General features: G+C 37.2%; 4 protein-coding genes and 1 pseudogene across 7 annotated transcripts; 4 read left to right on the plus strand and 1 right to left on the minus strand.

Annotated features, from left to right (window-relative positions):
- Window positions 1–48: 48 nt before the first annotated feature.
- Window positions 49–3,334, plus strand: LOC114523985 (cholesterol 24-hydroxylase-like). The gene is made up of 3 exons (XM_028545064.1): window positions 49–217; window positions 1,878–2,569; window positions 2,653–3,334. Exons 1-3 carry the CDS (start codon window positions 64–66, stop codon window positions 3,316–3,318), a joined length of 1,512 nt encoding a protein of 503 aa, XP_028400865.1. The 5' UTR covers window positions 49–63; the 3' UTR covers window positions 3,319–3,334.
- Window positions 3,335–3,451: 117 nt separating this feature from the next.
- Window positions 3,452–6,398, plus strand: LOC114523984 (dimethylaniline monooxygenase [N-oxide-forming] 5-like). Its single transcript, XM_028545063.1, has 4 exons — window positions 3,452–3,933; window positions 4,073–4,278; window positions 4,410–5,095; window positions 5,839–6,398. The coding sequence occupies exons 1-4, from the start codon at window positions 3,551–3,553 to the stop codon at window positions 6,151–6,153; spliced, it is 1,590 nt and encodes a 529-aa protein (XP_028400864.1). The 5' UTR covers window positions 3,452–3,550; the 3' UTR covers window positions 6,154–6,398.
- A 2,246-nt stretch (window positions 6,399–8,644) lies between these two features.
- LOC114523983 (dimethylaniline monooxygenase [N-oxide-forming] 5-like) lies at window positions 8,645–11,192 on the plus strand. 2 transcript variants are annotated; one of them, XM_028545062.1, is made up of 4 exons: window positions 8,645–9,150; window positions 9,375–9,577; window positions 9,695–10,380; window positions 10,601–11,192. In XM_028545062.1, the coding sequence occupies exons 1-4, from the start codon at window positions 8,765–8,767 to the stop codon at window positions 10,913–10,915; spliced, it is 1,590 nt and encodes a 529-aa protein (XP_028400863.1). In that variant the 5' UTR covers window positions 8,645–8,764; the 3' UTR covers window positions 10,916–11,192. The 2 variants fall into 2 exon arrangements, with proteins under 2 accessions (XP_028400863.1, XP_028400862.1); XM_028545061.1 differs by having other exon boundaries at window positions 8,647–9,150; window positions 9,372–9,577; window positions 10,601–11,190.
- A 34-nt stretch (window positions 11,193–11,226) lies between these two features.
- On the minus strand, window positions 11,227–15,886 carry LOC114523990 (intraflagellar transport protein 20 homolog). Of its 3 annotated transcripts, none has more exons than XM_028545079.1 (5): window positions 15,764–15,886; window positions 15,373–15,458; window positions 14,878–14,981; window positions 14,701–14,802; window positions 11,227–11,680 (listed from the first exon to the last, which is right to left on the minus strand). In XM_028545079.1, the coding sequence occupies exons 1-4, from the start codon at window positions 15,879–15,881 to the stop codon at window positions 14,721–14,723; spliced, it is 390 nt and encodes a 129-aa protein (XP_028400880.1). In that variant the 5' UTR covers window positions 15,882–15,886; the 3' UTR covers window positions 11,227–11,680; window positions 14,701–14,720. The 3 variants fall into 3 exon arrangements, with proteins under 3 accessions (XP_028400880.1, XP_028400881.1, XP_028400879.1); XM_028545080.1 differs by lacking the exon at window positions 11,227–11,680 and adding an exon at window positions 13,543–13,829; XM_028545078.1 differs by lacking the exon at window positions 11,227–11,680 and having other exon boundaries at window positions 14,173–14,802.
- On the plus strand, window positions 11,858–13,393 carry LOC114523905 (annotated as a pseudogene).
- Window positions 15,887–25,433: the final 9,547 nt, after the last annotated feature.

A 25,433-nucleotide genomic window follows, 5' to 3' on the forward strand; every position in this document is an offset into this window, starting at 1 on the left:
ACGTAACGATGCGTATAATATATTCACAGCATGGGCATTCTGACATATACTTAAATTAAACAGATGGAGTCATTTACAAACCTCATCATACAATTTGCCGAATTAATTTCTCTCCTATTTATTATTCTGCTGTCATCAGTGAGCTTCTATATTCTTTATTTACGTCGAATAAAATATGGCCATTTACCAGGTCCGCCCGCAAGCTCATTTTTTAAAGGTAAGCGGAATAAAGCGATGGCCAGCGATACAAATATGAATTACAATTATTTATGTTGAATTTGTCATTAAAAGTTTACTTTGCCCTGTTGAAATCCTTATAAATTTCATAACACTCAAAAGCCGATTACAATTCGCTCTTCGATTTCATGCATGTTCGAAAAGATGTTTCGTACGTGACTTGCAATTCACAACTCAATAAATAATTATTACAACAAATTCAAAATGGCGTCTTGTTGTTATTGTGATATTCATATAGGGACATAGTATATTCATAATCGCTTTTAAAAGATATGTATTGGTTGTAAGGCGAATATACGAATATGTTTAGCTACGGCCCTGCTGTTTACATATTGTGCTATCATAAAGTAGCTATATTTATCAGTCATTTGCAATGATAGATGAGGGAAATATTCGTGGTCAATCTTGCGGTTTTTACGTGCCATTACCGGCAAATTGATCATTGATCCGGCTTCCAGTAATTAAGCCATTATCGACACGAGCGAAAGGGCTGCATGCTTTCCGCTGTCGCGTTTTTTATACGCACGAACACGCACGTAAAAGTCCAGATCCTTATATATGTCAACATAATGTCATGTTTGAAAAAGCTAGCTGAATAAATCAACTTTTTTGCATATTTTAGTATGCATTTGTTGACCCATATGTTAAATAATAAAAATTTGGAGGCAATTGAAATTTACCGCGCGTAAAAAATGCGACAGCTGTAAAGACTGCTTACGCGTTTTTTATACGCACGTACACGTACGGAAAATTTTAAATGCTTTTAAATTTTTATCATTTAAATTCTAGGTCAACTAATGCATACTAAAATGTACAAAAAACTAAGTTCCTTCGATTTACTCACTTCGTTTTTTCAAAGGTAACATTGAAAAGTGGAAAACAGCCTTAATGCTGGAGCTAATAACCACGCGTGCCGCTGATAACTTAGCAGATATAGATCTCCGGCCTTTAAGGCGCTGTTACACTATGCAATTTTCCTTGGCAACGTGCAATAAAATTATGATACTGAGGGATGTTACTTTGCAAATGTAAAATGTTCGCTTTGAGTAATTTGACAACTTTCGATGCCTCAGAGGTAGAATTGCATTGCAAGTTGCGAGGAAAGTCGCATGGTGTAGGGATCAAGGATAGCGTGTTTGATATTTCCGTCGCTCGTGTCAAAAGGCTCACAGGCGCAGTTCAAATAATTAGACAACAGATAAGAATAAAGAGATTAAATAGTTTTGAAACATAGAAATCCTCCAACATGCATTGACCGCAGCTAAACCGCTTGATTACTTTGGGGAGGTTAATATATTCATACGTACATACGTAGTCAACAATAGACCTCTTTTTCATAATGACGTCAAACGCGGAAAGTATGATGTTACACGAAGTTTAATTGGCTCGATAGTTTTGTGGAGCAAATCAAATTTCGTGCAACATCAGACTTTCCGCGTTTGACGTCATTATAAGAAATGTCTCTTGCATTCGAAAGAAACTAGTCGAGCATAGGACAAATACATTTGAATTTGGAAAACCATGTCCTTGTTCCCAGTTCTTGCTACATGAAATACCGCACTCTTGGGAGTCATTTTGTCACAATATTTCATGTATGAAACGAGATTTGCTTAAGCGCTAACCATTGCTCTCCTTGCCAGGGAACTTTCCTGACATTAAAGCCAAGTTGGACAATGGTTGTTCATCCTTCGAGTTCATGCTCGACTGTCACCTGATCTATGGCGATGTGGTGTTGATATGGCTATTTCTTCTGCCTTGGATAAATGTCGCCAGTAGCTCCGACATAAAATACGTCCTTGTCACCGAAAAATTCCCCAAAGACCCAAGATTTTACAAGGAATGCCTGGAGACCCTCTTCGGTCAGAGGGCAATGGGTACAAGTTTGTTGACAAATCTCGACGATTCCCAATGGCGCCATCGAAGGTCCCTTATGAACCCCGCATTCCACCGTTTGTACCTACGCAATCTTATGTGTAACTTTAATCAGAGTTCGGATACATTTTTGACCAAATTGCACGGCCAGGCTGAAAGAGACCTGGAAACCAGGATGGTTGACGAGTTCTCATTGGTTACTCTGGATGTAATTTGCAAGGCGGGGTTTGGAATCGACCTCGACGTCATCAACGACCCGCACAGCCCGTTTATTCAGGCATACAACCTGATCATGAAGGGTGTCGAAGAGGCATTCGTGAACCCATTTCATAAATGGGATTTCAGATCCTACCCGAGGCAAAGGCAAGTCATAGGAGCACTCCAGTTTCTTCGCTATACCGGGCGCGAAACTATCCGAGCACGACACGAAGCTATCCGACGAGGTGAAGACAATCCAAAGGTAGAATTGTATTGTATTTTCTAATACCAAACTAAATCTAATCTATTGCTACAACTGATTGAAATGATGTTTTGTCTCATCAGGATATTTTAGGCCACATTATGTCAGACGGTCGGGATCGGACACTTTCCGGAGAAGACCTGATTGACGATTTCGTCACATTCTTTTCATCCGGGCACGAGACTACGTCATCAACTCTCTCTTTTTGTTTATTGGAACTGGCGAGCAATCAGCAAGCCTTGAATCGAGCGGTAAAAGAGATCAACGAGGTCCTGAGCACTAGAAATGACGTCACCTACGACGACCTACCAAAATTCAAATACCTGGACTGTTGTCTGAAGGAAACTTTACGTTTGTACCCTCCAGCCCCGGGGATCATCCGTATAACACCCAATAATGTTACCCTAGCCGGGTACCAAATTCCCAAAGGAACTACCACCAGTGCCAGTCCTTTTGTTATGGGACGCCATCCAGCGCTCTGCGACAACCCCGGAGATTTTATCCCTGAACGTTGGGAATCGAGCGACGACAGTCGAATCTCCGGGTTTGCATACTTTCCATTTTCGCTGGGGCCCAGGAATTGCATTGGACAGCAGTTCGCAATGATGGAAAGCAAAGTAATACTTGCAAAATTCTTGCAAACGTTCACGTTCCAGCTTCTTCCTGGGCAAACAAAACGAATCCATGAACGAGGAAGCCTGCAACCAATGGACGGCGTGATTTGTAAACTGTCAGCAAGAGAAAGCTGAACAAACAATTGATAAAAGTACAATAAATAAATAAAGAAACAAACAAACAAACAAATAAATAAATTTCTCAAGTTTCAAATACATCACGTTAATGTAACATGACGTTCTTCAATGATTGCGACTTTCTGTAAAGTGTGAATAAATTTGCAACATGACACGATGTAAAACATTTCAATTTCGATATACGTCGTGAAAAAGTAAATAAAGTTATACAACAAAACATTCCTAAACAATGGACGTGGCCATTATCGGATGTGGTGTTTCAGGTTTAACAAGCATCAAAGCCTGTCGTGATGTCGGCCTAAACCCTGTGTGTTTTGAACAGCAATCAAGTCTTGGCGGGGTGTGGAATTACACGGATGACCCTCGACCAAATCTTTCCTCCGTTCATAAATGCACCATTACGAATACTAGTAAACTGTTCACGGCGTTTTCAGATTTTCCTTTCCCAAAGGAGTTTCCAAACTATTTGCCGCAGAATTTAGTGCAAAAATATGTTGAGTTGTACGCGAAAGAATTTGATTTGGCGAAGTACGTGCAATTCAACACGGAAGTCGTGAAATTGGAACGGAGTGCGGATCACAGTGAAACGGGAAAATGGATTGTGTCTACCAGGTAACATTAACTTTGCATGATTCAATTTTGTAACAATTTAGGCGGTCCTAAAAGTAAGTAAACTAGATAAAATGAAAAAAGATGAAATAAATTATTTCTCGATTAAAACAGAAAATGGAAAGTCATTATTTTTCTATAGAAGGCTGGAGGAAGACAATTCTGAGATTAAAACCACCTTGTTTGATGCGGTGATGGTATGCAATGGTCACTACTCACACCAGGTGTGGCCGAATATCCCAGGAATGGAAAAATTCAAAGGGATGAAGGTACACAGTGGGGATTACCGAACATTTCATCCATTTGTTGGAAAGAAAGTTGTTATTGTAGGATGTAGCCACTCTGCTGGTAAGGATTGAAATATTGCATTTGAGTGAATAGCCACATGGAGAAAATGTTTGGATCAGGGTCATATTGGTGGGTGGGGGGAAGAGGATTTACTGGATCATTTTTTAACCATTTTTTCTTTCACTAACTAGTGGACATTGCAGTTGAACTAAGTCATGATCATGCTAAACAAGTGTACATCAGCACAAGAAGTGGCTGTTATCTTGTGACACGTCTCGGTCCTGGAGGACAACCTGCTGACTTCTTTATCAATAGAGTCGCTTCACTTTTGCCAATGAAACATATGGGAAAGCTATCACCAGTATTGCTAAACAACAAAGTCAATTTCAAAAACATTGGCCTTCATCCATCAGGCACTTTTGGTGTGAATCAAACTCCAGTGGTAAATGATCAACTGCTGCATCGTATTATTACGGGGCACATAATCGTCAAAGGAGATATCAAAGAGATAGCCGAGGATTCAGTCATTCTCCACGGAGGTGAAACGTTAGAAAAGATTGATGCCTTGGTCGTGGCCACTGGTTTTAAACCAATTTATCCATTTGCAAAAGACATTATTGAAGTAAAAGAGGAATTCTACACTAGTTTATATAAACATGTGTTTTTGCCAGATGATGACTGGCATACTCTAGCTGTCATTGGAGCTGTTGGGGTGAGTGGCCCTGTCCTCCCTGTCAGTGAAATGCAGGCAAGAGTTGCTGTAGAGGTTTTCCTCAAAAGATGCAAATTACCAAGCAAGGAAGATATGGAAACTGAGATTGCAAATAGGGAATGCGCATGGTCAAAATCAGGAGCATCTAAATACTACTTCATGCGGGTAGGCCTACAATCAAGTAATAACACATATGTTGTTTGTAGGTGTTTCTTTTGTTTAGGGACCGTGCTGCATTTTATCATTTGACCATTTGATGCCAAAATTGCAAACATATATCATTATCAGGACCCACTTGGTTGAACTGTTAGCTAAATGGAAATTAATATAATATGCCACTAAAATAGTATGCAAGTATGACAACAGTTTTTCTCCTCTGAAGTATTTTCTACATGTGTTGTTTAAATATTTTAAGTGATGCATGCAGTGTAACGTAATTTAAGGACTGACCTATCTATACTTAGCAATGACTCATACCATCCTGGTCTTCACAGACGTCTGTCTTTTTGTTAACCAATCAAAATGCTTGTTTAGTTGATTCAATACTGGTGCTTATTCACCTCAGTTTAACAACTTAGAATTAAGCCGTATCAATTTGTCGGGTTTTTTCTCGGTTTTTAATGAAAGACCGATTAACCAAAGAACCCTGATTTTTATCGATTAACCGATAAACTGCCCTAGACTAGATGTGTGATGACACATATGACGTTTCTAGGTGTTCCTCTGCCATTGGTGCTGCATTTTTAACATTTGACCATTTGATACCAAAGCTGCAAAAAATTATCATTATCAGGACCCACCTGGTGGAACTGCTAGCTCTGCTGATTGGAAATTAATATCATAAATATAGTATGTAAATATGACAACAGTTTTTCAGCTCTGAAGTATTTTATACATGTTTTGTTAAGGTTCTATATGTCCCATACATGAATGAACTTGGTGAAATGATTGGTGCAAAGCCAAACTTGTGGTCAATATTCAAAAATGACCCCAAACTGGCCTATCAATGTATCTTCGGTACAACTGTCGCAGCCCAATATCGATTGCAAGGACCAAACATTTGGCCAGGTGCTAGGAACCACATCATGACATTTAAGGAACAATATCTGTATCCATTACATACCAGAAGGTCTTCACCATCAGAAGAAAAAAGAGGTTATGGTGTTCTTGTATTCATCATTGTCGTGGGTCTTGCTATAGTTGCTGTTATGCTTAAGGCATGATGTGATAAATGCAATCATGAAAGTGCATGTGCTCTACACAGATCATATTAACTCTTTCCAACAAGCTAACTCATGTATATTTACTAGCTCTAATTGCAATATAATCAGAAGAGTTTACAGTTTAGAAATTCCTAATTAAAAACTTGTTCAGAAAAAGTTGGAGACAAGTAATATATAGTGACATACTGACATAAAACTATTAAATAGTTTAAAAATATATTTAATATTCAGATTTTGTAGAGTAAAGTGCAGTGTAACTGTGATTAATAAATGTTTTTTGTTCATAACATTTAAGTTACTTTATAGTTTTAATATATTGTATTTAAAATATTTTTCATCAGTTGATAATACACAACATTTTGTGTTACTACTCCGGCGTCAGCGACGGAGCATAGGCGGACGGAGTTGAAAATTCGCCCCGGTTTTGTTTTGTTGTTGTTTCTTTTTTTTTTAGTTTTCGTCGTCGCAAGTCTGAATGGCGCGAAACATTGTGGTATTTAAAATGTGTATGTAACCGTATAAATCTACGTCCCAGTCTTATCTGCCAAGAGTTGTGGTGCACAGCTTAGGCTAATTTTCCGATGCGCGATTCGATTTCGCTCGTATGATACGGCAATTCCTCCAAGAGCAACAAATAAACCGTTCTTTTCATGCTTTTCGACTAAGTTTAGATTGAATTGGGGTAAGAATATATTTAATACATGTAGATTATGGTCCTATTTTAATAATATCGCTGCTATTTCGCCGTTTAACAAGATGATGTGGTCGTGTATGGGCGCGTTGAACGTCGTACAGGATTGAAGATTTAATATAACTATATAAGCGCGAATTCCAAAGGCAAAGTGTAAGACAAAGCGAATATATCATGCGGTTTATTTACATTTTTGAACAATTGAACTTCTATACTTTTTAAAGTACGATGTCCTTTTGAATTTCGCGATCGAACATTTAGGTTCGCAAGGCATCTAAATGCGAATATGAACTGTATTGTTTATGTTCAGTGCGCCGGAGTTAACGCCAGAACAGGCGTCTTGTTATTTTAAGATATTTAAAGTTTTATAATTTAGGCTTCCAAGTGCATGTAAAAACTGTCAAAAATGCTAGCGTATTTTAACAAAACCCTGGTTAATAGAAAGAACTAAACACGTACTTCATATTTTAATATGGAAATGCAAATAACAATTTACCTGACCAGAAATTGCTGTGAATTTCCAGGAAGGTGTACTGTTGTGCACGAGTTCGTTGTATAAAGATTCTGGGATCACTTTTTAAACGCAAAATTGCTTTATATTTTTTGGTCTTTCGGTCTTTTGAAGTAATCGACACTGACTTCAATAACTAAATTATTTCAAAGATAATCAAGGTTGACGCTTAATATGCAAATCAGACAAAACTGTATCAGTGCTTACAACATTGATCAGATATTTATTTTCTGTTATTAATTAGTTTGCTGTTAATTAGTTTGATAATTACTAGTTATTAATAGTATGACGATGGAAAAACATTGGTAAACAATGGCCGCCGTTAGGGACGTGGCCATTATCGGCTGTTGTTTCAGGTTTAACAAGCATCAAAGCCTGTCGTGATGTCGGCCTAAACCCTGTGTGTTTTGAACAACAATCAAGTCTTGGTGGGGTGTGGAATTACACGGATGACCCTCGACCAAATCTTGGTTCCGTTCATAAAAACACCATTACGAATATTAGTAAACTGTTAACGGCGTTTTCAGATTTTCCTTTCCCCAAGGAGTTTCCAAACTATTTGCCGCACAATTTAGTGCAAAAATATGTTGAGTTGTACGCGAAAGAATTTGATTTGGCGAAGTACGTGCAATTCAACACGGAAGTTGTGAAATTGGAACGGAGCACGGATCACAGTGAAACGGGAAAATGGATTGTTTCTACCAGGTAAATGACACTCTAAGCGTTCACAGGATGAGATTAATTCCACACAAAAATAAAAAGTCATCATTTCTCTATAGAAAGTTGGATGAAGACAATTCTGAGATTAAAACCACCTCATTTGATGCAGTGATGGTATGCAATGGTCACTACTGGCACCAGGTGTGGCCGAATATTCCAGGGATGGAAAAATTTACAGGGATGAAGGTACACAGCGGGGATTACCGGACATTTCATCCATACATTGGAAAGAGAGTTGTTATTGTAGGGTGTAGTAACTCTGCTGGTAAGGACTGAAATATTGCATTTGAGTGAATAGCCACATGGAGAAAATGTTTTGATCAGGGTCTATTGGTGGGTGGGGGGAGACTCTGGGATGGGATCACCCTCCTTCATAAGTTTTATGATGGACATTTCTAAAAGACTTTTCATTGGCGTGATTTGTAAACTGTCAGCAAGAGAAAGCTGAACAAACAATTGATAAAAGTATAATAAATAAATAAAGAAACAAACAAACAGACAAACAAATAAATAAATAAATTTCTCAAGTTTCAAATACATCACGTGAATGTAACATGACGTTCTCCAATGATTGCGACTTTCTGTAAAGTGTGAATAAATTTGCAACATGACACGATGTAACAACATTTCAATTTCGATGTACGTCGTGAAAAAGTAAATAAAATTATACAATAAAACATTCCTAAACAATGGACGTGGCCATTATCGGCTGTGGTGTTTCAGGTTTAACAAGCATCAAAACCTGTCGTGATGTCGGCCTAAACCCTGTGTGTTTTGAACAACAATCAAGTCTTGGTGGGGTGTGGAATTTATACACTGATGACCCTCGACCAAATCTTTCCTCCGTTCATAAATGCACCATTACGAATACTAGTAAACTGTTCACGGCGTTTTCAGATTTTCCTTTCCCCAAGGAGTTTCCAAACTATTTGCCGCAGAATTTAGTGCAAAAATATGTTGAGTTGTACGCGAAAGAATTTGATTTGGCGAAGTACGTGCAATTCAACACGGAAGTCGTGAAATTGGAACGGAGTGCGGATCACAGTGAAACGGGAAAATGGATTGTGTCTACCAGGTAATATCAAAGTTTGTTTGCAACTTTGCACGATTCAATTTTGTACCAATTTAGGCGGTCCATTATTTATCGTTCATGTTGTTCATTGTTGAAATCAGCTACTATATAGAGATCAATGGCTAGAGATGAATGTATCAAATAAAATAAATAAAACAAGATAAAATGAAATAAGATGAAATCTCGATTAAAACAGAAAATGAAAAGTCATTATTTTTCTTTAGAAGGCTAAAGGAAGATAATTCTGAGATTAAAACCACCTTGTTTGATGCGGTGATGATATGCAATGGTCACTACTCACACCAGGTGTGGCCGAATATCCCAGGGATGGAAAAATTCAAAGGGATTAAAGTACACAGTGGGGATTACCGGACATTCTATCCATTTGTTGGAAAGAGAGTTGTTATTGTAGGATGTAGCCATTCTGCTGGTAAGGATTGAAATATTGCATTTGAGTGAATAACATGTTTGATCGGGCTATAATGGCGGGTAGGGGGAAGAGGAGATGCTGGATAATTTTTGAACCATTTTTTCTTTCACTAACTAGTGGACATTGCAGTTGAACTAAGTCATGATCATGCTAAACAAGTGTACATCAGCACAAGAAGTGGCTGTTATCTTGTGACACGTCTCGGTCCTGGAGGACAACCTGCTGACTTCTTTATCACCAGAGTCGCTTCACTTTTGCCAATGAAATATCTGAGAAAGCTATCACCAGTACTGCTAAACAACAAAGTCAACTTCAAAAACATTGGCCTTCATCCATCAGGCACTTTCGGTGTGAATCAAACTGCAGTTGTAAATGATCAACTGCTGCATCGTATTATTACAGGGCACATAATCATCAAAGGGGATATCAAAGAGATAGCCGAGGATTCAGTCATTCTCCACGGAGGTGAAACGTTAGAAAAGATTGATGCCTTGGTCGTGGCCACTGGTTTTAAACCAATTTATCCATTCGCCAAAGAAATTATCGAAGTAAAAGAGGAATTCTACACTAGTTTATATAAACATGTGTTTTTGCCAGACGATGACAGGCATACTCTAGCTGTCATTGGAGCTGTGGGGGTGGGTGGTCCTGTCCCTCCTGTCAGTGAAATGCAGGCAAGAGTTGCTGTTGAGGTTTTCCTGAAAAGATGCAAGTTACTAAGCAAGGAAGATATGGAAACTGAGATTGCAAATAGAGAACGCGCATGGTCAAAAACAGGGGCATCCAAATACTACTTCATGCGGGTAAGCCTAGAATCAAGTAATGACACATACTGTATGACGTTTCTAGGTTTTCCTCTGTCCTGGGTGCTGCATTTGATTTAATTAGACCATTTAATGTTAAATTGCAAACAGTGAACAATTATCATAATTAGGGCCCACCTGGTTGAACTGCAATTAACATAGACTATAGTATGCAGTAATACACGGACACATAATATATGTTTAATTTAAATCTTTTAAGGTTCCATATGTCCCATACATGAATGAACTTGGTGAAATGATTGGTGCAAAGCCAAACTTGTGGTCAATATTCAAAAATGACCCCAAACTGGCCTATCAATGTATCTTCGGTACAACTGTCGCAGCCCAGTACAGATTGCAAGGACCAAACGTTTGGCCAGGTGCTAGGAACCACATCATGACATTTAAGGAACAATATCTGTATCCATTACGTACCAGAAAGTCTTCACCATCAGAAGAAAAAAGAAGTTATGGTGTTCTTGTATTCATCATTGTCGTGGGTCTTGCTATAGTTGCTGTTATGCTCAAGGCATGAAGTGATAAATGCAATCATGAAAGTGCATGTGCCTTACACAGGTCACATTAACTCTTTCCAACAAGCTAACTCGTGCATATTTACTAGCTCTAATTGCAATATAAATAATATTAATTGACTTTTAGAACTGCTTCTGATAGATAATATGTTTTTTAGTTTTAAATTATTTACTAGAAGAGTTTACAGCTTAGAACCTCCTAATTAAAAACTTGTTCAGAACAAGTTGGAGACAAATAATATATAGTGACATACTGACATAAAACTATTAAATAGTTTAAAAATATATTCATTATTCAGATTTTGTAGACTAAAGTGCAGTGTAACTGTGTTTAATAAATGTATTTTGTTCATAACATTTAAGCTACTTTATAGTTTTAATATATTGTATTTAAAATATTTTTCATCAGTTGACAATACACAACATTTTGTGTTATTATTTTTGAGATCAAGATGTTTAAAGTTTTATAATTTAGGCTTCCAAGTCCATGTAAAAACTGTCAAGTGATGCTCCTCTACAAACATTGCTAAAATGCTAGCGTATTTTAACAAAACCCTGCTTAATAGAAAGAACTAAACACGTACTTTATATTTTAATATGGAAATGCAAATTACAATTTACCTGACCAGAAATTGCTGTGAATTTCCAGGAAGGTGTTGTGCACGAGTTCGTTGTATAAAGATTCTGGGATCACTTTTTAAACGCAAAATTGCTTTATATTTTTTTGTCTTTCGGTCTTTTGAAGTAATCGACACTGACTTCGATATCTAAATTATTGCAAAGATAATCAAGGTTGACGCTTAATATGCAAATGAGACAAAACTGTATCAGTGCTTACAACATTGATCAGATATTTATTTTCTGTTATTAATTAGTTTGCTGTTAATTAGTTTGATAATTACTAGTTATTAATAGCATGACGATGGAAAAAACATTGGTACGCAATGGCCGCCGTTAGGGACGTGGCCATTATCGGCTGTGGTGTTTCAGGTTTAACAAGCATCAAAGCCTGTCGTGATGTCGGCCTAAACCCTGTGTGTTTTGAACAACAATCAAGTCTTGGTGGGGTGTGGAATTACACGGATGACCCTCGACCAAATCTTGGTTCCGTTCATAAAAGCACCATTACGAATATTAGTAAACTGTTAACGGCGTTTTCAGATTTTCCTTTCCCCAAGGAGTTTCCAAACTATTTGCCGCAGAATTTAGTGCAAAAATATGTTGAGTTGTACGCGAAAGAATTTGATTTGGCGAAATACGTGCAATTCAACACGGAAGTTGTGAAATTGGAACGGAGCACGGATCACAGTGAAACGGGAAAATGGATTGTTTCTACCGGGTAAATGACACTCTAAGCGTTCACAGGATGAGATTAATTCCACACAAAAATAAAAAGTCATCATTTCTCTATAGAAAGTTGGATGAAGACAATTCTGAGATTAAAACCACCTCATTTGATGCAGTGATGGTATGCAATGGTCACTACTGGCACCAGGTGTGGCCGAATATTCCAGGGATGGAAAAATTTAAAGGGATGAAGGTACACAGCGGGGATTACCGGACATTTCATCCATACAGTGGAAAGAGAGTTGTTATTGTCGGGTGTAGTAACTCTGCTGGTAAGGATTGATTAATATTGCATTTGAGTGAATAGCCACATGGAGAAAATGTTTTGATCAGGGTCTATTGGTGGGTGGGGGGAGACTCTAGGATAGGATCACCCTCCTTCATAAGTTTTATGATGGACATTTCTAAAAGACTTTTCATTGTGATTTATGCGGCGAATAATCATGTGATTTGTTTTTCACTAACTAGTGGATATTGCAGTTGAACTAAGTCATGATCATGCCAAACAAGTGTACATCAGCACAAGAAGTGGCTGTTATGCTGTGACACGTCTCGGTTCTGGAGGGCGACCTGTTGACTTTTCTATCTCCAGAGTCACTTCTTTTCTTCCAATGCAACATTTGGCAAAACTATCACCAGCATTGCTAAACAACAAAGTCAATTTCAAAAACTTTGGCCTTTATCCAACTGGCATCCTCGGTGTAACTAAATTTCCTGTTTGCACAGACAAACTTGTCCATCGTATCATTACTGGGAGTATAATAGTCAAAGGGGATATCAAAGAGATAGCCAAGGATTCAGTCATTCTCCACGGGGGTGAAACTTTAGAAAAAATTGATGCCTTGGTCTTGGCCACTGGTTTTAAACCAATTTATCCATTTGCAAAGGACATTATTGAAGTAAAAGAGGAATTTTACACTAGTTTATATAAGCATGTGTTTTTGCCAGACGATGACTGGCATACTCTAGCTGTCATAGGAGCTATGGTGGTGAATGGCCCTGTCGCCCCTGTCAGTGAAATGCAGGCAAGAGTTGCTGTAGAGGTTTTCGCCAATAGATGCAAGTTACCGAGCAAGGAAGATATGGAAACTGAGATTGCAAACAGGGAACGCACATGGTCAAAATCGGGGTAACCCAAATACAACTTCATGCGGGTAAGATTAGAATCAATACACACTGTATGACGTTTCTAGGTTCTTCTTTGTCCTGGGTGCTGCATTTTTAAAATTTGACCATTTGAGTTAAAATTGCAAACGATTATCATAATTAAGGTCCACCTGGTTGAATTGCAATTAACATAGAATATAGTGTTTAGTAATACACTGAAATATTTTAAGGTTCAATATGTCCCATACATGAATGAACTTGGTGAAATGATTGGTGCAAAGCCAAACTTGTGGTCAATATTCAAAAATGACCCCAAACTGGCCTATCAATGTATCTTTGGTACAACTATCGCGGCCCAGTATCGATTGCAAGGACCAAACGTTTGGCCAGGTGCTAGGAACCACATCATGTCATTTAGGGAACAGTATCTGTATCCATTACGTACCAGAAAATGTCCACCACCAGAAGAAAAAAGAAATTATGGTATTCTTATATTTATCTTTGTGATGGGTCTTGCAATAGTTATTTTATTGTTGAAGACATGAGATAGTAATTACAATTATGAAAGTATGTCAAACATAGGTCATAATATTAACTGTTCCAAACAAGCCAACTTTTTTAAATATACTGGGTTATGCTTTTCAATGACAAATTTATAATTTTACATATTATAATTAGCTTTCAGAACTGCTTTTGAATTTGATAGATCATATTTTGATGAATTTGACATTACCAAATTACCAGAGAAGTTTAGGTTTCATCTGGGAATTGAAAACTTGTTTTGTAATAAGTTTGAGACAAATAATATTGATTATGTTGAATAATGTTTTAATACAGAGTAATATATAGTATAACTAAGTTTCTAATAAATGTATTTTATCATAATATTCAAGCTACTTTGTATTATTTGTTATCAAGGGCCAGTTGTATAAAAGACTAGTTAACTAGACTTAGTAACTGTTAGACTTTTAACTGTAGTTAAGTACAGAATTGACCAATCAGAGTTGTGTATTTCTGACTTAACTAGGATTTAACTATGCAAAATGTAGTTGAAGGGTTTTATACAACCAGTCTCAGATAGTAATTAACAGTGTATAGTATATATTATTTTTGAAATATTTTAAAGTATTATATTTTAGTTTTCCCAGTGCATATAAAACAAGTGTTGCTCCTCTACAAAATCTTGATAAAATGCTAGCATATTTCAACAAAGCCTTCATTTGGAGGAGCTAATCATATACTTTATATTCTATTATGGAAATACAGAGTACATGATTATATACCTGACTGGAAATTGCTGCAAATTTCCAGCAAGGTGCTGTGCATGAGATACCTTGTATCCAGATTCTGGGATCACTTTTGAAGCACAAATTGCTCAATGAATTCCTTTTGCTCTTCTTCCGTCTTAAGAAGTGACTCGTACTGACGTCGATATCTGGATTGGGCCAAAAGTACAGTGAGGAAATTAACGCACAGCCCTAAAGGTGAACTGCAATGAATTTTAAAATACCTTTCCAGTTGGACTTTCTTCTCACCAATCAAAGCCTGCAATTGCTGTTGCTCTGTCTCTCGTTGCTTCTCGACTGATTTTAACAAATTTCTTGAACCTATGGCCTAAATAAGTACAACAATATTATAATTTCATGTCACATCAGGTTAGTAAGGACTGGCTTTCCAGAACCAGTTTTGTTTTCTAGATGGCATCTCGTTCTTGTCAACAGCAGCGTAATTCTATAGTGCCATGTCTAATTACCACCCCCTGTGTGGTAAGTATGTATCGTGCAACCAAGCTATCAGGGCCACAATTTTAATGTCTTCTATTTACTTACTTGTATTTTTTAAAATATTGAGTGCACAATTTGCACACTTTCCAGAATAGCACTGCAAGAGAGTCATCCTAGGTACTACTAACAGCAGGGCCGCCGCTACTACTTATATCAGACAACTTTATCAGACAACTGTGGTGTCTCAAAATTTCAGGACTTTTATAATTCTATAACCTTACCTTCATTTTTTCATTTTCAACTTCCTTGGCAAGGCCATCAACCATCCCGATAAAATTTCCCACAATGCTTTGAAACTCAGATATTTCTAGGGGAAGAAAAGTGGATATCTTATACATAAAGTTACATTTTATAAACTGTCAGATATGAGGAAAAATAATAGACATTGAGCCGCTCAATACTGCACAAGTCCAAGTTTTTACACCAAAAATACTATAACTAGAAAATAACGATGTTATAAAGTCGATTCAAAAGACTACAAAACGTATAAAGTTGCAAAAATCATAAACAAAATCATGCAAGGACAGAAGGACCAAAATAGAACAAAATCATGCAGTTCAAATTTCACTTAAAACAAGATAATTTAACAAATGTTTGCCACAATATACTTACTGTCGACGAAATCTTTACATTCTTCTTTCAATTCCTGAGTTTGTTGGTAAACCTCTGGCTCAAGAACACGAACTTTCGACAATTCATCAAAATGAAATCCACTCGCTTCGTCCGCCATGTTTATCTGTTGCCATGGGTTCTTCCCCACTGAGCTATATTAAATTCCTGGAGGACTGGCTCTTGACAAAAAAGTGAAGCAAAAAACATGGCGGATTTTTTCGTGCTGACGCCAGATATGGTCCCAATGGGCAATGGGAATGACCGCTCACCGCTGACCAGGGGCGGCGGAACATAAAATATTTTGGGGGGCTAATTTCACGAGGCGCCACCATGGTTGGCGCCGAGCGAAATTCTTTTGGAATTTCAATGCTCTAGATCTTCGGAAATGGCCATTTCAGAGTGTTACTTGCCACTTTCATCGTAGTTTTTCATGGGCAAACACAAACTGAAAACGGCACAGCGCGTGTAGTGATTTCTCCTACATTTGAAAAATCATCTCTCAAATTCTGAAAATAATTTCCAAACAAAATGGCGATCCGAAAATAATAACAATATACAACCACGAATATTTTATATTCTGCTGTTAAAGACAACTATGATAGATCAAAGAAAGTCAATTTACATTCACTTGATCCGTATTACAATATAGGATATCTTATTAACATTTAATACGCCGGCGAGCATTAATTTGACGACTTCGTGGTAACTTAGTTTGTATATTTGCTCTCCCATCCTGGCTTTCTTCATGAAATTTTTTGGGGGGGCTAAGCCTCCCCACTTTTACTTCTGGGGGGGCTTTAGCCCCCCTAGCCCCCCCTGTTCCGCCGCCCCTGCCGCTGACAACCGCGATACAGTGCTTCAGGCGCACTCCTTCGCCCTCCGGCTGCCTTCGAAAAATATTTTTTGTTTTTTGTTTTTTTTCAAACGAATCCGACTATTTTCGACTATTTTTTCGACCTTTAAAAACAATGGACTCTTTTTGCAGTGTGTTGATGCAATTAGTATCCAGAAAGGATGAATATCGACTCATACTTGTAAGCCGATTTATATTTACTTCTGAAGTTTCATCGATGGCATTTTTGACAGCTCTCATAGAAAATGAATTGAGATTCACGCTTATAGTTTTATCCGGATAAGTTGTTTCTCATGGCGTGAAATAAACAGGGTCAATGTTTCCAAATCTCTAGGTATGTATATTGATAGTCACCTCTCGTGGTCAGAGCATATTGACAAAATATCCAAAAAGGTTTCTTGGGCTATTGGAGCGTTAAAGCGCGCAAGACCCTTTATATCGCGCAAAGCGACAGTTCAGCTTTATTTCGCTTTAATACAACCACATTTTGACTACTGCTGCTCGGTTTGGGATGAATTAGGGGACACACTTGCAAAAAAATTATAAAAATTACAAAACCGAGCAGTTCGAGTCATAAAAAGGTCAAGTTATGATGCCAACGCTTGTGCTTTCTTAAATCGCTTGCAATTAAAAGGAATTATGCCTCCATATTTACAAACCCTGTTTTCTATTCGAAATTCTGAGTATGACTTTAGAAATAATCAATTTAAATTAAATTTACCAAAACCACGAACGAACTATCTAAAACGTAGCTTATGCTATAGCAGGGCTTTGCTATGGAATAGCATTCCTGAAGAAATGCGTAATTTAACCCTCTTTCCTCAATTTAAGAAAGCTACAAATGATTATTTTACTAATATATATAACGACTCTATCACGGAAATTTTGTAAACCAGTTGTATTTTTTTAACTAAATATTCCACCGTGTTTAGATAAATTGTTTGTGATTGTATTGTATTGTATTTGTATTTTCCGGCGAATATATGACCATGGTCGTATATTTGCAATTTTCCGGCGAATATGACCATGGTCGTATTTGCCATTTTCTGGCGAATATGACCATGGTCGTATTTGCCATTTTCCGGCGAATATGACCATGGTTGTATTTGCCATTTTCCGGCGAATATGACCATGGTCGTATTTGCCATTTTCCGGCGAATATGACCATGGTCGTATTTGCCATTTTCCGGCGAATATGACCATGGTCGTATTTGCCATTTTCCGGCGAATATGACCATGGTCGTATTTGCCATTTTCTGGCGAATATGACCATGGTCGTATTTGCCATTTTCCGGCGAATATGACTATGGTTGTATTTGCCATTTTCCGGCGAATATGACCATGGTCGTATTTGCCATTTTCCGGCGAATATGACCATGGTTGTATTTGCCATTTCCCGGCGAATATGACCATGGTCGTATTTGCCATTTTCCGGTGAATAAGACTGAGTCTGAGCACAAATGACAATGAACTGATTCCCACATACAAAATCAAACTGTAGTTTAGAGTTAAGTCTCTCATATCATAAATGGTGAATATGTAATACGACTTAAGCCAACCAAGCGTACCTAAACGGAGATAATTTCCGTTTTCTTAAAATATGATATGAAAAACTTCATATTCAAATTCTTTCGAGATTTTAGTTCGCCAATGTTTTCAGATATCACCATTATTTACTGAAAATTTTCAGCCTTAAGTAATCGTATGCCACATTTAAAGCACGAAAAGTACGTGTCAGTTGTGTAGATCTTAAAATGAAATTAACAAATAGTAGAAAAAAAGTCGAAAAATAAAAATTAATAACGAAAACAATTTACCGCTAAGTTTTTTCAAAAAATATGCAGGGGGGAGTGAATGTTGGAGCGGGCTCAATATTGAGCCGTGTCAGTGGTCATTACCATTGCCCAGTGGGACCATATCTGGAGTCAGCACGAAAAATCCGCCATGTTTCTTGCTTCACTTTTTGAGCCCAAAACATTAGGAGCCGGTGCTCCAGGAATTATTATATAGCTCAGTGGTTCTTCCCGCTTGGCATTTGTAAAATAACATCCTTCACAAGTCGAAGGCAAAAAAACTGCTTCTGTGCTTTCGCAAGTATACTGTATACTTGCTTTATTTACATTTTAACTTTGAGCAAAATTTGAGCAAACTTCGACCAAGATACGAGATGGCAGTGGTTTTTAATATTATGCAAACATTATTTCTACGAATTTATCCACAGACTCATCATTACACATGCACGTCTACCTGATTAAATGACTAAAATTACCCTGATTGACCAGCCAAGCATTACAGGTGAGCAATCAAATCCAAATTCACTAGAAAGTTGTAAAACCAACTACCCGAACTAGTCTTAGCTAGGACATAGGCGAACGGCATCGCATGCACAACAAGTGAACTGGTTCAAACCCAGGTTGCAAGAGTTTAGACGTACATACTATAAAATTTCAACTACTTACAAAATGATTAAAGTTTCTAATTGTTTGTTTAATTACCTCTGGACAACTTTTTACTGAATTTATTAGGTGCCATTGTTGATAATATACTTCAATATATGCACAAATGTTACATAACCAGTGATAAGTTTTTATAAACACCGGTTTGTGACAGGCCGAGCCTTAGGAATCATTTTGGCGTATGTAAATAACGAGATAATCTAATTGGCGCGCCTCGCGAGTCGCGACAAAATAGGCGAGAGTCGCGGCAAAAAAGGCGCGACTGGAACAAAAAACGAGCGACTCCAGACGAAAACGTGTATATTAATTTCGAGAAAATAATCGATACACCGGCAATTACACCGAAAAATAATTTATTCAATTCAATTTTTTACGGTCGCGCGAGCGAATTTTTCCCAAACGTTCACCATCACGAATAGACAATGGTTGAGTCGCCAATCAGAATGTAGGATTTGTAATAGACAATAGTCGGGTGTATACTAAATAATAATATTTAATTTGTTTTTTCATATCGCAATGATTACTTCTAAAGCGTCATAGCGATTATATAACCTGCGGGTTTTGCAACGAGGAGGGATTCCACCGCATGATCTTATCATAATTTGGTTGGAGTCCGTTTTAGAATATTGTTGTACAGTGTGGCATTGTGCACTGCCTGGGTATCTATCTGATGAAATTGAGAAAGTTCAAAAACGCGCATTGAGGATTAAACTGCCAGGTCGATCTTACAGTGAAGCGCGAGAACTGCTGCAATGTCCTAGACTTGGTAATCGTCGAAGCGAACTTTGTGGGAAAAGAATTAAAAATATAGCATCAGGCGGCCGCTTATTGCGCCACCTAACCCTGATTGAAGACGAACATCGATATAATTTAAGAAACATTCAATAGTTTTCCTCTTTTAATGTAGAACAGATAGGTTTAAAAACAGCTTCTTCCCCCAGCATGATTAATACATTAAAATAGGTAATTTTAAACTAAATTTTGAACTATCTTGTAAAAATAGGTATTCTTATTTGTATATAATATATAGCTACGTGTAGTCTGTAGATAATAATCTTGTAAAACACATTGACATTGTAATTCATTTTTATGCGACGATGTGTTATTAAATCTCAAATCATCAAATCAAAATTTTGTAACAAAAGGTAGAGTTGCACAATAACTATTCGTAAAATTTATAATTATAATTATTCGTGCATGTGTATTTGTGTTTTGTTTACGTTTCCGTCTGGTGCTCATATACAAACATTAAACAATATAACCATGCTTTGGTTATGATGTCAAATTTTTTGACATGGATAACCACGCTGTTTTAATGGTCAAATGCTTGTCCAATGTAAAGTTTCCAGCATGTTTGGCGCTCATATACAAACATTAAACAGTATAACCATGCTTTGGTTAAGATGTCAAATTTTTGACATGGATAACCACGCTGTTTTAATGGTCAAATGCTTGTCCTATGTAAAGTTGCAAGCATGTTTGGCGCTCATATACAAACATTAAACAATATAACCATGCTTTGGTTATGATTTCAAATATTTTGATATGGATAAACGATGTTTTAATGGTCAAACGCTTGTCCTATCACCGAGGAATGTCTGTAATTGCATCTTCATTAGCTGTGTTCATTATAGCATTAAACATCACACGTCTTCTTTTTCATGAAATGCTCCGAGATCAACTATAAACAATACTCGACCACTTTTGTCGGTGAACTGCCTTGCACCGAGATTCTGCGGTCTCCAAAATTCTGCTTTTCTTGTAGTTTGGAATGGGACGAAATCTTCACTTTAGCTTGTGATGTGAAATCAGATTAAAAATGGCTAATAATTAATAGATCTTGGCTTTGTTGCCGATGAAGAACAGTTTACCCCGAATGAGAACAATACAGTGTACCGGGAATTGAACCCAGTAACCGTGTGCACAGTCAGATTCCATCAATTTAAGTTCACTTTTGAAGTTTTAACCCACAAAATAAATGCCTGTTGGGTTGGGAAACATTCCTATAACTTTGTATCCGGAATGTAGATCAACATGAAATGAGGTTAACATGACATTTTGTTACTTTTAAGAAATCAATCCGGGGAGAAGTTAAATTTTGAATGGAAAACCAACCATAAACGCGATTCCGAACACACGGACACTGTTTTTATTACGAGGGAAACCAGAGTTCCTGGAGGAAAACCCTCACCGAAAGACCGAAAGCCGGAATTAAACACAAAGTACACAAGCTTTCTTCAGATTTTATTAAAGCATTGTCATGTGTTACAAAGCGTGTGTGTATATTTAGCTATTGAAATCAAGAGACATGGAGACGGTTAATTTTTCTACTTTTATTTTACTCTTACATATATATAATAATGTACAAATATATCAATTGGGATGCAAAATATTTACATATGAAGAAGGTGTAAGATGTGCACTTTAAGTTTGGCATGCTTTATTAAAAGTGTGAAAGTCACTATGTTGGTGTATTGATCAGTGAAACATGCATGTATATCTATGTGTATAGCTGTATGCAAGTGTCGTGTATATTTTATTCTACAAAGACTTATACACCCAATCCAGTTTGAAAACCTACTTGCTATGGCAGAGTATATGTAACTTAGTTTAATTCAGAGCATTTTGATTCAGGGTATCTCAAAGCCCTTGTCGAAAAACAAAAACTATTCTTCTGACAAATCATAGGCAGTGTTTCTCCTAACGGTTTTTAGTTTTTAAACTTTGTAGCTTTATTATTTCAAGGATTTATTAGGTTAAGATGTTTCATGAACATTTTGAAAACTTCGGCATATAGCTGAAGCAAGCTGCTCGTATATAGAAACAGCAGAAAAGGAAACATTTTCCTTGAAAAATTGATTGCACATTTTTTGAGCTAAGGCATAAAGCCAGAGCACACTGCTCTTATAGAAACAGGATTTGAAAAAAAATTTATATACAAATTGACAACATTTTTGGAGCCTAGACATATTGCCGCGGGAAGGCTGCCGAAGTGAAAGGTAGTACTGAGTACAAATCTCTTAATTTCTTTTAAAAATTTCTTAATTTTTAGAGGTGAAAAATATAACCAAACTAAGACTTAGCCAAAGAAAGCTGCCCTTTGAAGAAACAGCACCGAGTAGAATTTTTTTGTCTGAGAAACTGATAGAATAATTTAGAGCTAAGGCATATAGCCAAAGCAAGCTGCCCTTTGAAGAAACAGCACTGAGTAGAATTTTTTTGTCTGAGAAACTGATAAAACACTTTTAGAGCCAAGGCATATAGCCAAAGCAAGCTGCCCTTATAGGAACCGCGCTGAAAATAACACTGCAACGTTATTAGATATCCCAAGATACCTGCTAACACTTCGAACCACTCAGCAAGGTTAAACAGTACAGACAAAAAGTGGCGCCTTACTTTCCATAAGCACTGCTCAACGATGCTAGGTGATTGGAAATCTCACAGAGACCTTGGAAAAATAATAAAGTTACAATGCCACTGCCCATGTTGTCTCTTAATCTTTTAACTAAAGTAAGAATGACGCTCCCTCCCCATTTCAAGTATAAATTCACATTCATTAAGAGCATGTTTTATTTTTCATGTGTATAAATTTTGTTAGTAAGTGTGCGTAGATTGTATACTTTGATGTATTTCAGATTTATAGGAAGACAGTATGTGCTTTCAATTTTTCTGAAAATAATTAGTCTTGTTGATCAAGAGAAAAGAGAGAGAACCTAGAAGAAGCCTATTGGATTATGTCTGCCATTAGAGGCTGTTGTTTGCATAGTTTTTGCATGACTGTTTGTTCATGTGTTATATGTATATTATATGTAAACAAGTATGGTAATATGTTTTAACTATATACATTCGTACTATACAGTATTTATCAATTACAAAATGTGGTAAGACATGTTAAATAATGGTATATTTACAATTCATAATTTTACAATCTATATTTCCGAAAGCCGCATGTGGCCGGATAAGACTATTTCAATAGGACAAGAGCTTAGAGAGGCAGATGGAAGCAAGAAAGAACCTATGGGATTATGTTTGCCATTTGAGGCTGTAATTTGTATGCGTGTACTGTACAAAATAGTGTTTCTCTTATAATATTACAGTTTACATTCGTAGACGTAAATCCCCCAAGAATAGCGTTCCGAGAGATGGAACAAGGTGTAAGAACCTATGGGATTATGTTTGCTATTTGAGGCTATATAATTTGTATGCGTGTACTGTACAAAATAGTGTTTCTCTTATAATATTACAGTTTACATTCGTAGACGTAAATCACCCAAGAATAGCGTTCCGAGAGATGGAACAAGGTGTAAGAACCTGTGGGATTATGCTTGCCATTTGAGGCTATAATTTGTATGCGTGTACTGTACAAAATAGTGTTTCTCTTATAATATTACAGTTTACATTCGTAGACGTAAATCACCCAAGAATAGCGTTCCGAGAGATGGAACAAGGTGTAACCTATGGGATTATGTTTGCTATTTGAGGCTATATAATTTGTATGCGTGTACTGTACAAAATAGTGTTTCTCTTATAATATTACAGTTTACATTCGTAGACGTAAATCACCAAGAATAGCGTTCCGAGAGATGGAACAAGTGTAAGAACCTGTGGGATTATGTTTGCCATTTGAGGCTATAATTTGTATGCGTGTACTGTACAAAATAGTGTTTCTCTTATAATATTACAGTTTACATTCGTAGACGTAAATCACCCAAGAATAGCGTTCCGAGAGATGGAACAAGGTGTAAGAACCTATGGGATTATGTTTGCCATTTGAGGCTATAATTTTATATGCGTATATATTGTGCAAAACAGTGGTTCTCTTATAATATTACAATCTACATTCGTAGCCGCAAATTAACTAATAGCGTTCCGAGAGATGGAACAAGAACCTATGGGATTATGTTTGCCATTTGAGGCTATGATTATTGTTCGTGTGTCTGGCGTTTTAAGCCATTTCCTATATGAAAATTCATGTCTAAAAGTTGTGACATATATAACCCTAGTTTGAACATGCAACTTTATCAACCTAAACCTTAGCGCGTAGCCCTTAAGCGCACAGCCGGATCCTATGACCGAATTTGTTTACTCACATGCAAATCAATTTACACATGCATCATGCATTAGTTATGTTCCTGGTGGCCAGAACCTAGGTAACAGAATAACTTTATGGTTTAAAGAACATCGCGACCCTTTAAGACGAGCAATGAACTTCTGCTTTGCAGAAGAATTGCTCGTAGACCATGCATTTTTCGTGCGAAATCACATCCTAACCCTAGCATGCACATTTTTTGACCACCAGGCTACTCTAACCTTCAACATCGCCAATTTACGCTGCTGTTCGACGTCGTATCGTATTGTGTCGTTTTGGCGTGGTTTTAGCGTCGTTTTGGCGTGGTTTTAGCGTCGTTTTGGCGTCGTTTAGCGTCGTTTTGGCGTCGTTCATCGTCGTTTTGGCGTCGATCATAGCTCCACAGAGGCGGGTGATTTATATTTTATCAACCTGAAATAGAATTTAAAAAATGAATAAGAAACCAATTTTTAACATACGGGAAGATTGAAGAATAAAAACTGTACATAATATAATGCAGGAGGGTGAACTACGCCCGAACATTACACATAGGCATACCCTCTATGATGGAGGAGGGGAGCGTGGTGAAACTTTTAAAGCGAAGCTCCGTTATAGAAACAGCAATTCAGCCATCGTTGTTCGTCCTAAACCTTAAGGTTCCTATGTTTGCTCTAAATCTAAAATGGGCAGTTGCTTAATACTTACATTTTAATTTGAACAGGTTAATCTTCGTTTCAAATGGCTTTGACTCGCTCAATCTCTCTACCTTAAAGTAAAACAAAGCAATACTTGTTATAGACGGTGATATCCGCAAGTTATTCAATAAAAAAACTTAAATATTAGGAGAAAGCACGCGTTGAAATAGGCTCTCGTGTGTATGAATTAAATAGAAACGAATAGATATGTACCTGTTCATTTCAGCAACTACGAGACGAGCAGCTTTGGACTTGCTGTCTCATTAAACGAGAGTCATGCATCTCGGACAATTTCAGCCGTTGTCGATGGCGAATTTCTTGCCCACGGTATTTCTTTTAGTTTTACTTTAGCTCTTATAACTCTGCCTGAAAAGAGTAGAAGGCAATGTTAGTTTTCTGCGAAGCCTTTAGAACTTAATTGAAAGATATAATTTGCTCTAGTTGAAGCGAAGGTTGGTGCATGGTTATAGGATTCAGCTGGTCGAGTTTGACCGCGCGATATCAAAACGTCCGCAAATTCACATGGATTTTAGCACGTGTAATAATTACCTTTTTCATTTCACCAATAAGCTCCGAGAAAAAGCTAGTCGTGCCCTCT

Source organism: Dendronephthya gigantea, unplaced genomic scaffold (genome assembly GCF_004324835.1).
Source record: "Dendronephthya gigantea isolate DGI-Jeju-01 unplaced genomic scaffold, DenGig_1.0 000029F, whole genome shotgun sequence".
NCBI lineage: Eukaryota > Metazoa > Cnidaria > Anthozoa > Malacalcyonacea > Nephtheidae > Dendronephthya > Dendronephthya gigantea.

Bases quoted from the DNA above. Each gene is read 5' to 3' on its own strand.
- LOC114523985 (XM_028545064.1), top strand. From the start codon at position 64: ATGGAGTCATTTACAAACCTCATCATACAATTTGCCGAATTAATTTCT. The intron at 218-1,877 runs GTAAGCGGAATA...TCTCCTTGCCAG, and splicing joins CGCAAGCTCATTTTTTAAAG to GGAACTTTCCTGACATTAAA. The intron at 2,570-2,652 runs GTAGAATTGTAT...TTGTCTCATCAG, and splicing joins GAGGTGAAGACAATCCAAAG to GATATTTTAGGCCACATTAT.
- LOC114523983 (XM_028545061.1), top strand. From the start codon at position 8,765: ATGGACGTGGCCATTATCGGCTGTGGTGTTTCAGGTTTAACAAGCATC. The intron at 9,151-9,371 runs GTAATATCAAAG...ATTTTTCTTTAG, and splicing joins AAATGGATTGTGTCTACCAG to AAGGCTAAAGGAAGATAATT. The intron at 9,578-9,694 runs GTAAGGATTGAA...TTCACTAACTAG, and splicing joins AGGATGTAGCCATTCTGCTG to TGGACATTGCAGTTGAACTA.
- LOC114523990 (XM_028545079.1), bottom strand. From the start codon at position 15,881: ATGGCGGACGAAGCGAGTGGATTTCATTTTGATGAATTGTCGAAAGTT. The intron at 15,459-15,763 runs GTAAGTATATTG...TTCTTCCCCTAG, and splicing joins ATGTAAAGATTTCGTCGACA to AAATATCTGAGTTTCAAAGC. The intron at 14,982-15,372 runs GTAAGGTTATAG...GTACTTATTTAG, and splicing joins TTGAAAATGAAAAAATGAAG to GCCATAGGTTCAAGAAATTT.
- LOC114523984 (XM_028545063.1), top strand. From the start codon at position 3,551: ATGGACGTGGCCATTATCGGATGTGGTGTTTCAGGTTTAACAAGCATC. The intron at 3,934-4,072 runs GTAACATTAACT...ATTTTTCTATAG, and splicing joins AAATGGATTGTGTCTACCAG to AAGGCTGGAGGAAGACAATT. The intron at 5,096-5,838 runs GTAGGCCTACAA...TGTTTTGTTAAG, and splicing joins CTAAATACTACTTCATGCGG to GTTCTATATGTCCCATACAT.